At 50.4% G+C, this 16440-nt stretch overlaps 1 protein-coding gene across 1 annotated transcript in view; it reads right to left on the reverse strand.

Moving 5' to 3' along the window:
* Window positions 1-3034: 3034 nt before the first annotated feature.
* The window catches only part of Sans (SAM_USH1G_HARP domain-containing protein Sans), a 129562-nt gene continuing 116156 nt past the window's right edge, over window positions 3035-16440 (reverse strand). Inside the window, exons 2-5 of the mRNA XM_050176570.3 lie at window positions 11966-12137; window positions 9551-9745; window positions 8845-9066; window positions 3035-6650 (exon numbers count right to left, since the gene is read on the reverse strand). Coding sequence (XP_050032527.2) covers window positions 5931-6650; window positions 8845-9066; window positions 9551-9745; window positions 11966-12137 — 1309 coding nt within the window. The 3' untranslated portion in view covers window positions 3035-5930. The remainder of the gene's footprint in view (window positions 6651-8844; window positions 9067-9550; window positions 9746-11965; window positions 12138-16440) is intronic.

Here is a 16440-nt window from a genome sequence, read left to right on the forward strand (position 1 = left end):
ATTGTTTTCATGGGCTGTATATAGGCTTACTGTTCTTTCATTTTTCCGAGAAAATTATTCTCAGTTATTCGCCGATTTATCGTGTAAATCGGCATCAGCACGTGCGTGCGCAGTGATCCATGCAAAGAACGAACGAGAGGAAAGGGGGTTAACCGAGGGGCCGGATTTTTATTAGTCATATCATGAAAAGCCAACAAACACTGACACCAAGGAGAACATAGGGGAAATTACTTGTGCTTAATAAATGGAATGAAGAAACGATAAATTAATGGAAATTAAAGTGGATGAAAAAAGAACTTGCCGCAGGTGGGAACCGAACCCACAACCTTCGCATTTCGCGTGCGATGCTCTACTAATTGAGCTACCGCGGCGTTGTTTCCCTATCCACTTTCTTGGGTATTTTATGTGTACTAGTAGAACCCTGGGAGTGTTAGCCAGTGCCACCACTCCCAACCTTGGCGGCGGACGTGGAACGTCCTTTTTGCCGCAGGCGTCACGAGAAGGTGATCTTTTTTTGGGTGAAGGCAACTGGCCAATAAACCCACATATGCTACCTGAAGGAATCAATGTTGCTGAATTCGAGACCCTCGTTATGTAATGAACGAGAAGAAAGGGGGTTAACCGAGGGGCCCGATTTTTATTAGTCATATCATGAAAAGCCAACAAACACTGACACCAAGGACAACATAGGGCAAATTACTTGTGCTTAATAAATGGAATAAAGAAACGATAAATTAATGGAAATTAAAGTGGATGAATAAACAACTTGCCGCAGGTGGGAACCGAAACCACATCTATCGCATTTCGCCTGCGGCAAGAAGGACGTTCCACGTCCGCCGCCAAGGTCTGTGAGTGGTGGCACTGGCTAACACTCCCAGGGTTCTGCTAGTACACATAAAATACCCAAGAAAGTGGATGGGGAAACAGCGCCGCGGTAGCTCTATTGGTAGAGCATCGCACGCGATATGCGAAGGTTGAGGGTTCGATTCCCACCTGCGGCAAGTTGTTTCTTCATCCACTTTAATTTCCATTAATTTAGCGTTTCTTCATTCCATTTATTGAGCACAAGTAATTTCCCCTGTTTTGTCCTTGGTGTCAGTGTTTGTTTGCTTTTCAAGATATGCAAAGAACGAGCAACTTAAAGTGAGTTTATTGGACCTTCCCAAAACAATTGTTTTCATGGGCTTACCATTTTTTTCATTTTTCCGAGAAAATTCTCAGCTTATTCGCTCATTTATCGCCTAAATCAGCATCCGCACATGCGCGGGGTGTGATATATCGGCTTACCTCGCTGTAACAACATTGTAATGGTGTACAGGCTTACCTTTCTTCCAGGGAAGTCGAGTTCGAGCATATTGATTTATTCAGAGTAAATTAGTGGATATACGTTCAATGTAATGGCGATCTTGTGTGTGACGAACCTGTATTCCTTCCCAGAGAAGTGAGTCGAAGTTGCTGCAACATCTTCGTAATGTGCTATAGGCTTACCTTTTTTTAGAAAAATCCAATTCGAGCATATCTATTTATTCATCGCGTAAACTGTAACTACGTGCGTTACCATGGTGATTGATGTACGCGCCAAACCAGCATCGCTTTCCACAGAAGGGAATGGACCTGGCTGTGACATCACTGTAACGGGCTGTACAGGCTTACCTTTTTTCCAGGAAGATCCAATGTGTGCATATCCATTTATTCATCGCGTGATTCGGCGTAAGCACGTGTATGAGCATCTATGAAAGCGCCAGGGCACACGGACGGTTCGTCATACGTGGTGTAGAATTCACTTGATAGAGCGGTAGATTCGCAACAAGACACAGCAGCAGACCAATGACGATGAAAACATGTGACGGAGTCTTTATTTTTTAAACAGTTTTTTTTTTTCATTTCCCCTTATAGAAAAAGAAAAGCCCGCAGTCCGACTCCAGTGCATGTTTATAGAGTAACGGCGATAGCTGCGGTAAGTTATCGAACCTTTACGCACACTGCAAGCATGAATGTGGTTCTGATTTTCGTGATCCGTGCACAGTGGCGTAGCTACCGTGCCGGGGTTCCACAGCGGGAACGTGGCTGTGCGGGTCAGACCGGGATGACTTGGTCACCGTCCTCGAGGCTTGCCGGGATCGCTTCGTGAAGGCTTTTCTGTAGTGCCGGCCCGATGACTGTATGAACGCACAGATAGGTACAAGCTCACAGTACGACGATACAGCACACAGATAGTGAAGCTCACACTGTATCCGTTCAGAAGCAATGTAGCTACGCACCGTGTATCGCCACCTCTGAAAGGCGTCATGTATGCGTACTTCAGCCGGACTCCTCCTCGCACGTCCCTCTGGGCGCGCTGCGCTGCTGCGAATTTCGCACCTGGCGCGTGTCTGAACACCTTGCCTTAATACACACGCAACGCGGATTCGTTTTCAGCCAGCACCGGATAAATTTTAACTTTCGTTTTTTTTTCTTGTCACTGAAGACACACCCAGGGATCCAAGTTGGCGTCCAAGGAGGTCCGTTGAAATGTGACACGCACCAAGTAGCACACGTCCAGTCGGCCAAGTTGGTGCAGAGGGTTTCATTGGAGAAAAGCGCATGCCCAGTGTTACATACCTCAGCACAGCAGGCCGATACCCTACCCATTCGACCATGGGCCGCCTAGTGGCCTAAGGTGACGGGGAAAACGGTTAACAGTGGACAGACATATACTCCAAACTGGGTGAAGTTCCCAGAGTGCTAATCACATTTATAACATTACGGCGCGTTTCCTCCCCTGCTTTCCTCCCGTGTACACGCGACATTGAACCTACACTTCCAAAGACTGCCGGAAATTGGTCGGCAGGAGCTCCGCTTATCAAGCACGCCAGTCACCAAACACGTGGCCTCCGAATTCGTGCCCTGCGAGCGAGATCTCAGAGGCCATGCATTGCTCGCAGCCAGGACTATAACGGCGAGGACCGAGTTCAACCGCCACTGTCCCAGCGACGGTTGAACAAGCGGCGGTTGAACGCTGGTATTTCGATCTGTAAGCAATATTGGCCACAAGTTTGGTTCATCCATTTATTTGGCGTTTCAAGCGGTCACATATAGCTATTTCCACACTTCTTTAGCGCATGCCACTCAATGTGGTGCTCTGTGAAAAGAAAGAAAAAAAAACACATTCGATACCTCGGAGTACGAAGGTATCAGCCTAGCAAATTCGTCAGGAGAGTTCATCCTGAGAGCCGTAAGGCTTCTTGGGGGGTTCTTGGCTCTCCGCGATTCAAAATGTATTGATGTCTCAGGGCTGTTCAGACTTCTGAAATGAGCACCCAACATTGAAGTGTGCGACATTAGCCGGAGCAGTTGCTGAACAATCACCGTTTCCACAGACCAAATTAAAGGCCAACTGCTACAAAACTTTGAACCGCGTAAGACAATCGCTTCAGATGCTAAAAATACAAAAGAGCCTTCAGTGGAGAACTCTACAACTGAAATACGAGTAGATTCGTCATGAAAGGCTCACGAAATAGACGTCTCTGATAAAACTAGAAAATAAAGCATTACCACACGACGGAAATGAAGCAAAACCCGGAAGCTTGGGAACAAGTGCGGCACCTGGGCACGACCTCAGAGATCGAGCGGCGCACTGAAAACCTCGGAGGCCATGCTCTGGAATCTGAGCCGGTAACTACCAGGCGCTGGTGTTGTCTGTCAAGGTGCTGTTGAAAGGCTATTAAATTGTAGATTGATTCCGTTTACTACAAGAATGATGGCACTGTGGTCACTGATGGCCACTGCTAGACCTGCAGATTTTCCAAGATTGCTTCGAAAGTACAAAGTGCTACTCATGCATAACCAATTAAGTTTCGTTTCTTAGCAGTTGGCCCTCTTTAAAGAGACCGACAACAAACTTTTGTGGTGCCGTATCTTGCGATGCAAGAAAAGCTTACCGGTAAGAGTGTCCATTCCTGCCGTGGTAACGCGGAAAACACCGCAAGACTTTTTTAAACAGATTTTAATCTGCAGTCGTAATCATGCTCACGAATTCACACGCCAGAAAACGTGCTGGAATACAGCGATAGGCGAGTGCGATAGCGATTGTACGCCGGCATTGGGTGGGAAGCGGTAGGACGTGCCAGTATACAGTGCTAGTCATGGAGTGCTGGCAACCCTTTGCGGCCCAATTGGTGGATGGAATTTCGTATCTCACAGGAGGGAGACTGCAGAATTCTTGGCTACTCACTCGCAACTCAAGCGCGTACAAGAACACTCACGTGTACTTCCATGCAATGGGGGACTCCACTCGTTCCCTCCAAGGCAGCGCCGCTTCTTTAGCGTCAACTTTCCTTGGCCAGTAATAAGCGTAGAATAAATCGCGAACGTGAGACAATTAAAGACTGCGATTTCAAACAATAAGTGCGGCGCACTAAATAAGAGCCGACTTACGTGCAATAATCCGATTGCATCCATATCGAAGTACCAAGTTTCACCGCCAGTTCACGCCACGTGCACAGTTTACGCCGACTTTTCCGTGCCAGATTAAAAGTTTGAATTACTACACTCCTCGACAGCATGCATGCTCGATTCTATCTATCACTGTGCATCAATGTCAGTTCGTTTCCACAAACATCCCACAACACGTTCTGGGCGGTTCGCTGCACTGTGTCATTTTCTTTAAAGTAACCTCGGAAGAACGCCGCCAGAATCTATGAAGTCACGGAAAAGCTTCAGCGGGATGACAAGCCATCTGTTACAGTTCGACAATCGTCTTTAGTGTCCCTTCGATTATGTTTAAGCACGCCGTCATGTGACGTGACTTGAACAAGTCGGACAAATAGGTCAGGGCTCACATTAAGACAGCTCTTATGCGTGCTTTCTTCGGTGACCGCAATCGCGTGAAGGACAGGTGATTATTGTCCTAAAATGGGGTGGGGGCAGAGTAATCTCTCCGTCGATAGTTGGTGCAACGTCTGTGAATGGTGGAAGCTACGCGGACCCCTTCTAAAACAGCACTTTTCGGAAAAATAAGTATGCTGAAAGGCCTTCGAGTTCAACATGCTTGCAACCAATACTCTCGATTAGGTGTGCCGCTGTACCACACAAGGTTTGCAGGGAAGCACATTATCCCTGCAGCAAATTAGGACGCACCTTATATGCATTTACATCTATTTTTTTTTTCTTGAATCTACAAAAGCTACGCGCGCGCGCATGCTTTGCGGCTCCAGGCGGCATTCTGGAATCACCTTGACTAAGATCTTTCCTCAAGTAGAAGAAAAAAAAATTTCCCTGAACTTAATAACCGTCTTTCGAGGAGGATACACCTCAAACGTCTGGAATTACAAGCGTTATTGAATCCATGCAAGAGGAAACACATTGGCCCCACGCCTTTCTTTAGAACGCGTGGCATAACTAACACAACAAACCGAAGCTGACTGAGATAAAAGAGTTTTCAGTGATAACACTTAATCCTTGAGCGAAATCAGATTTCGCCCTCGTGTCGCATCTCTCACTCAAAAAACAAGAAAATGTCTAGCAAGGCTCGCGCACCTTGCCATGTACATGCACATCAGGGCTGATATTTTCAGCTTTCATTACATAAAGTCTCTCTCTCGTTCTCTACAACGCTGATTCCTGAAACGCCTGGCACCACCGAGACGCGGCGATGCCGAACTAGGTTCCGCAAATGGAGCAGCTCATGCCAAGGAAACACTTCCGGCAAACATCGAAACGTTGCGAAGAAGTGGAGAACAAGTTCATTTCCGATGCACTCGATTACGAGAGAGAGAGATAGAGGGAGAAAAGAATTCACTCTGTTCGTTTGCTACAGATCATCGATCGGCGTAGTCGCTCTCGGACTGGCATCACACGACGCCCACAAACACGCCCACAAGCACGCTCACAAGAAACGAAAACACTCGTATGCCAAAGACGTGTGTCTCTCAACACATCTGTCCTCCAGACTACAGCCTGGAATCGGCCACTTCTCCGGGGTCTTCGAAGGCCACCCGTCTCTGCTCCACCGCCCTGAGCAGCTTTTTCCGCGGTCCCAGGGGCACGCCCATGGCCTTGAGGTCTTCCTCGCCGAGCAGCGTCAGCGCGTCCAGGTCCACCTTCTCCCTCGAGAACAGGTCCACGTACTCGGCCAGTCCGTGGGCGGAGAGGAACACCACAATCGCCGGGGTCGCGCCGCCGTCCTCCTCTTCGTCTTCTTCGTCCTCCTCGTAGTAGACGTCCTCGACGTCCTCCCAGGGCAGGACGCTCTGCCGCTGGGCCAGGCTGCCCGCCGAGCCGATGGAGTCGACGACGCTGCCGCACGGCAAGGCGATGCTGCCGGCTTCCTCGTCGTCCATGCGACACGACGGCAGGGACAGCAGGGTGCCCGAGATGGAGTTGCGGAACGCCACGCTGCCGAAGCCCGGCCGCTCGAACATGCTCGAGCCCGTCATGGGCTCGTCCTCGCCCAGGCCGGAGTCCGGGTGCGTGCCCAGGTCAGGCTCGCTGATGGCCCGCGAGAGGTCGCCCGCGGGCGAGCCGGAGTCCAGGAAGTCGGGCAGGCCGGGCCGCGAGGAAGGGGTGAGCTCCTCGGCGGAGCCCTTGGGCACGAAGACGACCTCGGCGTCGCGCTGCAGGCCCGTCAGCGAGCGGATCGACTTCTTGCCGTCGCTGTCGAGGGTCCGCACCTGCGACGGGGTTTTAAATGAGCAGTCATTTCGAACCACGCGATTGGTGGAATTAAGAACTGGTGCGCACAAGGAGGCTGGAACGAACGGAGTATGGCACACGGACGCGTCCCTGACTCGGAGCTAAGAAATTTGTGTGGCAGCACCTGTGGCGTACATATAAGGGCGTTCATGTCCTTTAAGTGCGCAGACAACAGCTGCGCTAGTTGCGAGTCGGATGAAACCCGCTGGATACTTAGCTCCTGGCACGACTAGGTTATAAGCAGGGGATACGTAGTACACCGTCCACCAAGTTCTTGCCTGTACAGAGCTTGAAAGAAAAGGCTGCGGGGGCGAAGAAACAAATCGATATCCTTGCACATAGCTGCTTGGTTTAAAGGACTACGCCTGTGAGCAACTGTAGGGACCTGGACGCGTAAGTCACAAATTGTCCAACAAGATCTCACGAACTTAAGTATATTCCCGTGAGCAAAGTGCAGTCACCTGGACACGTAAGTCACAAAGTGTCCAGTGCGATTTCACGAACCTAAGTAGCTGCTTTGGTATGTATAGTACTCTCTTATTTGCGTTGCGGCAAATACTCGGAGTCGAGCGCGACGTGCGACTCGTCTGAAACATGCCTGTTACGAAATGCTGGAACCGCGTGCAACCTGTAGGAAACGTATTGGGTGCTTTTGTTGGTACGACGTACTTGTCTCACGTCGGATCGGACGCGGAATTGTACCGTGTCTCCTGCTTACCCTAGCGACGACAATGACGTCGATCCTATGGATATCCTATGGACATCCACTACGGGACACGGATATCCTAGGGATGTGTCGATGTGTCGGACGTCCCTCACATGATCACTCACATCGCCGCACTTTGCGAAACTGAAAGTGGACTTTCAGCGGATGTCCCAGCTATTTGTCTCCGAAATGATGCATGGGCATTGGGACATGGTTCGGATGTCTTATGTACGAAGTGTTTTCACTGGGACCATAGCAGATGGTACGTTCGCACTTAAGTGATCGTCGAATGTACGTCATACGCGTTGCATATAGGACGCGCCGATCGTAGCATGCGCATTTACTGCTTACGTCTTGTTCCTAGAAAACTTACGGTCCGTCTGACGACTGGTAAACAAACAAGATAACCAATAAGTTTCTAACAAGGTTCCAGCAATTTACGTCGCACGTATTACGCATCGTACTTCCACCTTACGAAGTTTATTCTGTTCCTGTCGTGCTTGGAAACCATGCCGCATGTCGTACGACCGGTCGCACCAACGAAAAGATTCCAGCAATGTACGTCGAATGTATTACGTATCAGACGTCCACCTTACCACCTTTATTCCGGTAATGTGCCCAGAAATCATGCGGTCAGTCGTACCGAAAAGACGTCAGACAAGCTTTTCAAAATGTTTCCAAACTGTGTACGTCGCATGTAATACGTGTTGCACGCCCCCCTCCCCCCCCTCCTCCGTTCTGCGTGTATCATGCCTAAGAGGTGTGCATACAAACTGTTCAATCGATCGTACGACCGGTCGTACCTACGAAACAAGGTTTCATCGATGTACGACACACGAAATACGCATCGAACGCTACCGTACTCTCCTGCTTACGCATAGCATACGTAGAGACCGTTCGATCTGTCGTACGAGTCGTGCCAACAACACGTCCAACACAAACAGTTCCAAGAATCCCAACAACTGTCTTTTTCCGAAGCGTCATCACCGTGAACGGACAGTGTTGAGGCACAAGTGCTAAAGGATAGAAAGTTGGGCGAGTTGGTACGGTAACATATTCTTGGATTGTAGCGCGAAGTGACATAGACAGAGACTATAGAAGCAGACAGAACGAGCACTGAAATAGCGCTCGTCCTGTCTGATTCTAGTCTCTGTCTGTGTCACTTCACGCCACACTCCAAGCACAAGTGCTGTTTGCCACTTATTGGGTGCTCCGCCTCTTGGAATCTGATGGGACCTCTCGGAGACCCGCGCGTCCTACGTCGTCTTTCGGTGCGACTACAGTTGTGCGCCAGATCGGATGCGAAATTGTACAGTGCCGTGCCCTACTCCGCACGTGCATGCTTCCAACTTCGGAACGGCACAACATACGACTTTCGCTATATGAACACCCTTCGCGGCCGTCCCAACTCTCTCTCACTTGTGTACCACGCTGTGAACAGTGAGCTGCACAGTTTGCACACGTGCCTTGTTGAAGTCCCCGGGGTCGGTGTTCTGCTTGCGCAGGTGCACCTTCTTGGAGACGGCGCCGAGTCCCTTGCGACTCGACACCGTGGTCGAGGTTCCCGTGCTGACCATGTCCGAGAATTTGGGCGCCCGCGTGGGTTGCAGGGTGCCCCGGCCGTCGCCCACGTGCAGCGGGATCAGAGCGCTGTGCACGCCGTTGTTGGCCTCGACCAGCAGCTCCACCTGCAGGGAGGAGATCGATTGAATGGATCATTGATTGATTGATTGATTGATTGATTGATTGATTGATTGATTGATTGATTGATTGATTGATTGATTGATTGATTGATTGGATCATTCATTGAATGTCTGACTGATTCATTCATTCATTCATTCATTCATTCATTGACTGATTGAATGATCGGATGACCAGCTGATCGAACAGTTGACCGCTTGACTGCCTGCGCTGCTTCTCCAGCCTTCTGTCGTCCCGCTCGGCCTACTTTGTTACCTTTACAATCATGCTACTTGCCTATGCCATTGGCAAACACCAGTTAACCACGGCCTCCGAGATTGGCTACGATTAAATGGCCTCTGAGACCGGAAGGTGGAGGGCGCGCCCCAATCTTGGAGGCGCACTGTTAAACACACACGGCCGTACGCAACTCTGTGATGCACCAACAAAGCCCAAATCTCGACACCCTCGTCGCACGCAACGCCGGCTCACCTGCGCCATGCGCTTGCGCTGCTTCTCGAGCATCTTGTCGTCCCGCTCGGCCTTCTTGGCCGCCTTTCGGGTGAGCTTCTGGTAGCCCTTGCGCCTCTTGTCGGCGTCTCGTAGGGCCTTCTCTTTGAGCCGCTGCACCAACTTCTTGTTGAGGGCGCTCTGCTTGGACACCGCCTGGTCCAGGAACCGCAGCACCTGCACCGTGGGCCGAGGCACAGTTACAGATATCGTCCATGCGGCCATAGATGGCGCCCACATAGCACCCGTCATAGAAAGCCTACAAGTGTTGTCCTTGCGCGTAGGCTCCCTAACCCCTCAGCAACGGCTCCCTCAATCTAAGGGAAACGAATCTCGGAGGCTCTGCTTCACCGAACTGCCAGCGTCGGAAGCAATTTTAGGAGCCGGAAATAAGTCACGATCGCCATCTTGTTGAATGTAATGTTCAAACCATGGTGGTGGCGATGTGCTTCTGGCTTTAGCTATTGCTTTCAGGCGCATGCGGCCTGCAAAAGCACGCAGCCTTCGACAATGACGTGTGTGTCCTTCCGTTATACGGTGGGAGCCGTCACTGGATCGACTTGGGCGTGAATTTGGGCGGTATACTTATTGAAGCATTGCTGCATTTCAAACACGGTGACATTTATGAAGGTGTACAATGGGGAGTCCTATCCTGTCCGTAGAGCATCACAGTTTACAAAACGCAGGAGAAACGCATGTCTGCGGTGACGCACACCTGACACGTAATATTTCTTACTGACCGACAATTTCAGTTTAATCCATCCTACACAGACTATCCTACACAAGAATAGTCGTCTATCCTGAGTTTATTTCCTTTTTTTACCGCTGAGTGCCCGGTACTTCCAGGTAACCAATGGCGTGCGCGTTATCAGCGTGACGTAGCATTCGCAGGAAATAAGCGACCAGCAGAGCTTTCTAGAAAGGAAACGAAAGCAAGGCAGGCACTCTTCAAAATGCTACAGAAGTTGTGAGAGTTGTCTATCAATGCGTAAGCATTCTTTGGCTCGGCTAGCTGTTACTTCGCTTTTGTTTACTTGCTTTTCCTAGCTTATGCATATCTGCCCATCGCTTTTTCCTGTGCCAAAAACTTAAATCCGTGTACTTAGCGGTGTGGAGATGAGTTGCCGGGAAGCTGCAAAGCTGCATGGCCCCTTCAAAGCGATGGTATCAACTGAGCCGAAACGTCGTCACAACCGGTTTCACCACAGCTGTTCTTTTATGTTTTTATTTTCACGTTTTCCTTTCTTTGTTACGACCTTGCTTCGGCAACGTCACCGATTTCTTTTAGTGCCACCAATCATTTATCAGTATTATTAAACCATTATCACATGCACCAATCGATTATTTTTTGCACTCAGGAGCCTCACAGTTGGCTTCTCTGCACACATACCCGTAATGCGGGAAAGTAAGCTTTCAACACGGCCCGACGAGAACGGTTTTCTCTGTGATAAATTTCATTTTTTTTTGTTCAATTGTTCTTTATCGCTTATAAAGCTACCAATCGTCTACATTTACATTATAATAACGAGATCTTGACTTCCCAAATCACGCATTTTTGTGCAGACAGAAGGCGTTACACTTTTCGCACGACAGATTGATTTTGCTGGGGTGGTCGCCAAAGAATGCTTACGCATTAAAAGTTTGCACCCAGTGGGGCCTTATCTTGTCTGGCAACGATAATCGTCATCTGCGCCTCGCTCGCGTTTCTTTTCTTGTATACTCTGCGTTCGCTACTTTCCTGTCAGGAATGCTGTGTCACGCTGATAACGCGCATGCCGTCCGTGACGTTGAAGTACCGGGCTCGCAGCGGCAAAGAAATCAAATACGGCCAAGATAGATGACGATTATTGTTGCGGGACGAGGGGGGCCCCAAATGGTGAACATATTTTTAAGAGTGGTTGGCTAGTGTTGCACTATAGAAAAAAATATTACACCCTTTCTGGTGCATATTTACCACATAATAATTGTCATCTGTCTTACACGCTTTTACTTTCTTGAAAACGCTGCGCTCGTTGCTTTCCTGTTGAGAATGCTCTGTCATGCTGATAACGCGCATACCGTTCGTGACTTGGAAATACCGGGCTCGCAGCGTTAAAGAAAGTAAATGCGGGCAAGACAGATGGCGATTATTGTTCTGTGGCAAATATACACCCCAAAAGGTGCAACTGTTTTTAGAGTGTGTACCGCACGAAAGATACGCCCAAAAGGGTGTAAAAGGTGGCGGTGTTGTTGCGCAGTGCATGAATGGCTTTGGGAAAATTACAGAGGAGAAAAGAGCGCTCTTTCGCCTCTGCGGTAATGAACTATTACCAACGCCCCCAAGCTTCCACCGCTGTAGAAAGTTTTCAGATGCGCATGATATATGTGAGTGTGTAAGCTCTGGCTGGACGCGCATACCTCTTCCCTCTGGTTGATGGAGGCGACATCGGTGGCCGTGTGGAAGTCATTGTCCAGCGCCCACAGGTTGACGCCGAAGGAGACCAGGAAGGAGACGCAGTTGATGTGGCCGTTGGCCGCCGCGCAGTGCAGGGCCGTGCTGCCGTAGTGGTCGCAACGGTCGGGATCACCACTGCGCAAAACGGGAACAAGGTGTAAACGACACGGCTGCAAGAAGAACCGCGCACTTCTGACGCCAAAGGTCAACATTAGGAGGTGGCAACCAGAGAATTTTAGTGCGTCCGGTATTCCGACAAGCGCGGGCGGTTTGCCGGATGAGCGTGGGCGTAAACGTGAGCGGCCAGATTGGTGGCGCCAGCTGGTGGTGCAAAGCTGAACCACACAAACACAGAGCCGATTACTATATTCCGCTTAGCTGCTGGTGTAAATTGTCGACAGCGGCGTAATCGTGTTCACAATTACGCCGCTGCCGAAAATTCGCACCAGCAGCGAAGCAGAATGTAGTAGGTTACTGCAATTTTAGCACTGCGTTTGTCTGGTTGAGCTCTACGCCACCAGGCGGCTACACCGCTCCGCCCGCTCAAGTTTACGCCCCCGCCAATCCGGCAATCCGCCCAAACCAGCCACCCCCGTTTGCCGTAATAGCGGACAAGCTAAAAGTCCCTAATAGAGAGGTTTAACGCGTCCGGTATTCGGGTAAACGCAAGCGGACTGGGTGTTTTTACTGGATGAGCGGTGTCAACGGCCTAAATCAAGGGGCTTTAGAACGGCTTTGAGTTACTGCGTAGCCTAGCCTATACAGTAACTCTAGAACGCCCTGCACGGTGCAGCCACCTGGTGGCGCGTAGCTCAGCTCAATCAGACAAACACGGAGCTAATGTTGCAGTAACCGAGTGTATTGTACTTCGGCGCACTGCCGAAATTTACACCAGTGCGAAAGTAAAATACAATTGGTTACTGCAATATTAGGTGTGTTCGTCTGCTTACGCCCCGCGCCTCCAGGTGGCTGCACCGTGCAAAGCCGTTTTTGCCGTCCGCTCGTCCGGTAAAACGCCCAGTCAGCTGGCGCTTGCCGGAATGCGCCGGACGCGCTGAAACTCTCTAAATGCTCGGCGCCGACTAGGGGGCCTGTTATGGGTCAACGAGTAGCAGCATAACACGCCACAGAACGAGCCCTGAGCGAGTGCTAAGACATCGCGATGTCCCGCTATAGTAAAAAAAAAAAAATTGATTGGTGCTTGAAAACACAGTTCGCGTTGCCTTTCACGACGCACGCGCATGCGCACAACCGCGCGTACTACACGACGTAGGGCCCTTCCCCCTGCTCGAGCTCACAAAAACGGGCCGCGAAGGCATCGAGAAACCGGTGCAGATGGCCGACTCATCGGTGACACGCGACGACGCTCTCGACACTGCAGCAGCACGTTTCGTCGCCTCCGCACGTTGCACGCAAAGGCGCACTCAAGAGCCGTCGTTCAGGCGGCCATCCATTACCACATACATCATGGCACACGACGTAAAATGACCCCCCCTCCCAACTCCACTTCGCTTATGTACTCCTTCATTCGGGTTTCCTATTCGGTTTGTATCTTCTAAAGCTCCTTTGTTTCAGTGGTCGCGCGCCGTCCGCACGCCGCGGTCACGTCGTTGGCGTCACGCAGGCGGCGCACGTGGTTCTGTGTTTCTGTGTGCGTGCATGCTTGATGCGTACGGGCGTGTGTTTTCGTGCGCGCGTGTTTGTGGGTGTTTATGCAGGTTGTATGTATGTATGTATGCATGTATGCATGCATGTATGTATGTATGTATGTGCACGCACGTATGCATGTAATGATGTATGTAGGTAGGTATGTATGTGTTTGTGTTCGTGAGTGCGTGTGTGTAGGCTTGGTGTACCTGTGTGTTTGCGCGTCAGTTTGCTTGTGTTTGTGTGCGTGTGTTGACGTTTGTGTTTACGCGTGTACGCGTACGCTTGTTGCGCGTGCGCAATTGGGCACGTGTTTGTGAGCTCCCGTGCGTGTGCCGGGAGAGCGGGGCGGCGGCGGGGGAGAGGCGAGTCCAGTGAGAGCCCGGTGCCATCAAAAAAACAACAACAAAAAGAAAAACACCGGCCAAACGCCTACGACGACGTGCATCGTGCGAGAACCGAGTTCCTCGCGGCCAAACGCCGTCGCCTCTCCCCGGGCCTACACAGCCGTGACAGCACGCTCATTTCTGCACGGAGGTCGTTTGTAGAACAGGGACACAAAACGGGCCGTCGTCGCGCTGCCGGCTAGCAGCTATCGCGCGGCTTCGCGCGCCGCGCTGATTTTGCGAGGGAAAGCAAACAGCGAGAAGTGCCGAAGAACTTGGCTCCGAGAAAACAGGAAGGAGTGTACAAAGAGGCAAATGGGCGAGCTGCGTGAGACGGAGGATGCTCCCCCCCCCCCCCCCCTGCTGCCTGTGCGTTATACGCACTACCGGGTGCTACGTGCGATCCGTTTTTCTCTCTCTCCTCTCCGTCGTACGCGTACGTGTCGTTCACGTCATCATCGTCCACGGCGCAACGTATATGCTGTGCTTCAGGTTGGCAACTTCCCTATTTTTTTATATTATTTCGGGGAGGGGGACAAAAGATGTGTCCCAATACGGCTGATATGACAATGTAGGTGGATCTTAAGTACCGTTTTAATTCTGACGGAGCCGGCAGAAAAAAAAAAGAAAAGAGAGAACGGCATCGAAGTGAAAGCACGATGCGGGGTGTTATACTTTGCTGTCCAGACAAGATGGCGGCAGAGCAAAATATGCTTGGAAACTCGGCTGGAAGTTCGAACGTCTGCGCAAAAGATAACGTAGTCACGTCTTTTTTTTTTTTTTTTTGCAGCTTTTTTTTCTTATGAGCACAAGGCACTCGGAAGTACAATTATGTAGCGGCAACCATAAGAAAATAGAAATGTCACGTAACGACACTCATATATAGGACGCTGGAAACAAAATCACAGCGACAGCCAGAAGTCACTACAAAGAATATAAATCGAAAACGACAACCGTAGCGACAATTAATTCGTCGCGCGCCATTTATCAAACGCTTCGCTTATACACAGATTCCGACATACGCGTTGGACCTGCATAAAGTGCTCCGAATCTTTTCGCTATCGAAACGGTAAAGTGGTCCAAGACATGAGGTTTGTGTGCTCTTAGGCACACAGACACACAACAGCAAAAAAAAAATGAAAAGGAATGTGCGTATACCACCGTAAGCGAACTCGCTTGTGCGTATACGGTAATTACCGTACGGTATTGCCGCATATTACCGTACGGTAACGCGGTCTGTAGCCAGGAGGACGAATTTTAGGCGAACCCGCGTAGTAACGATCACTCCCATGTAAAGTAAATATAGCCGTATATTGAAGCTCCACGTGGAACCCACTTGCGTCAGAGTTCCACTCTAGTCATTTTGTTGTTGTTGTTGTTGTTGTTGTTGGGAAACTATAGAAATGTCCGCTAGATCAGCACGAAAGGAGAGCCGGACAGCGGTCAGCATCGCCAACGCACACGAAAGAGTTCGAGGACGAAGGTAGCGTGAGATGAGAAGGGTCGGGGCATCCTTTCATCTCGTGTTGGGAGGGGGGGGTCAGCACTGGTAGAGGGGGGGAGGGGGAAGGAGGGGGTCAGCGAGCCACTTCACCTCCCGCCCACATATCCCCTCCGCCTCCTCAACCTTTAGTGGAACGGTCGGCACGTCCACTTTGCTGAAATGGACGCCGCGTGCCGGCTATGACCTCGTTCGTTCGGACCGCAGAGACCGCGCCGGTCCACGAGCCGGATAGCGCGGTACCGAACGTACGTTTTTTCGTGTGTTGGTTACGAGAGGCAGCAGCCCAGGAATAAAAGAAAAGGGGGGAATAGGAGAACGGTAAACAGATGATAGAGTGCATAAGCGCGACTGAACGAGGACGTAGAAAGAAATAGATACACAGAGACAGCGCTGTCTCTTAGTGTCTGTTCCTTTCTTCGTCCTCGTTCAGACGCGCTTATACACTCTATCATGGATTCTAACCAATTAGCCCGCCAACGTGCTTTAACTAGGTAAACAGATGCCGCGAGCGCTCACCCTAACAAATGAGCTTTTCTCGCTGACGAATTCCGACGTATGCACTTGTACGGAACGTCCTCCCGACACATCGATACAGCTATTGCTTTTCAAGCGCTTTTTTATTGTTGTTGTCTACAGGTATGGTACGAACGTGAAAGCGATTTTTTTTAATGCATGAGCATTAGGAGCGTCAGAATGGAAAAGCATGTGCGTGTGTGTGAGGTGTGGGAGGCCGGTCACGTGGCATGGTCACGAACCACTGCAGGCTACCTTCCCCCCTCGAAGGTAGCCTGCGGGACGTGTGTTGAGTGAGCTCCTGAACAACACTTTGCAAGTTGGTTTGAACGCGGTTTATATATATATATATATAAGGGGTTTTACGTGCTAAAACCACTTTCTGATT

This window comes from Dermacentor andersoni, chromosome 8, assembly GCF_023375885.2.
Source record: "Dermacentor andersoni chromosome 8, qqDerAnde1_hic_scaffold, whole genome shotgun sequence".
NCBI lineage: Eukaryota > Metazoa > Arthropoda > Arachnida > Ixodida > Ixodidae > Dermacentor > Dermacentor andersoni.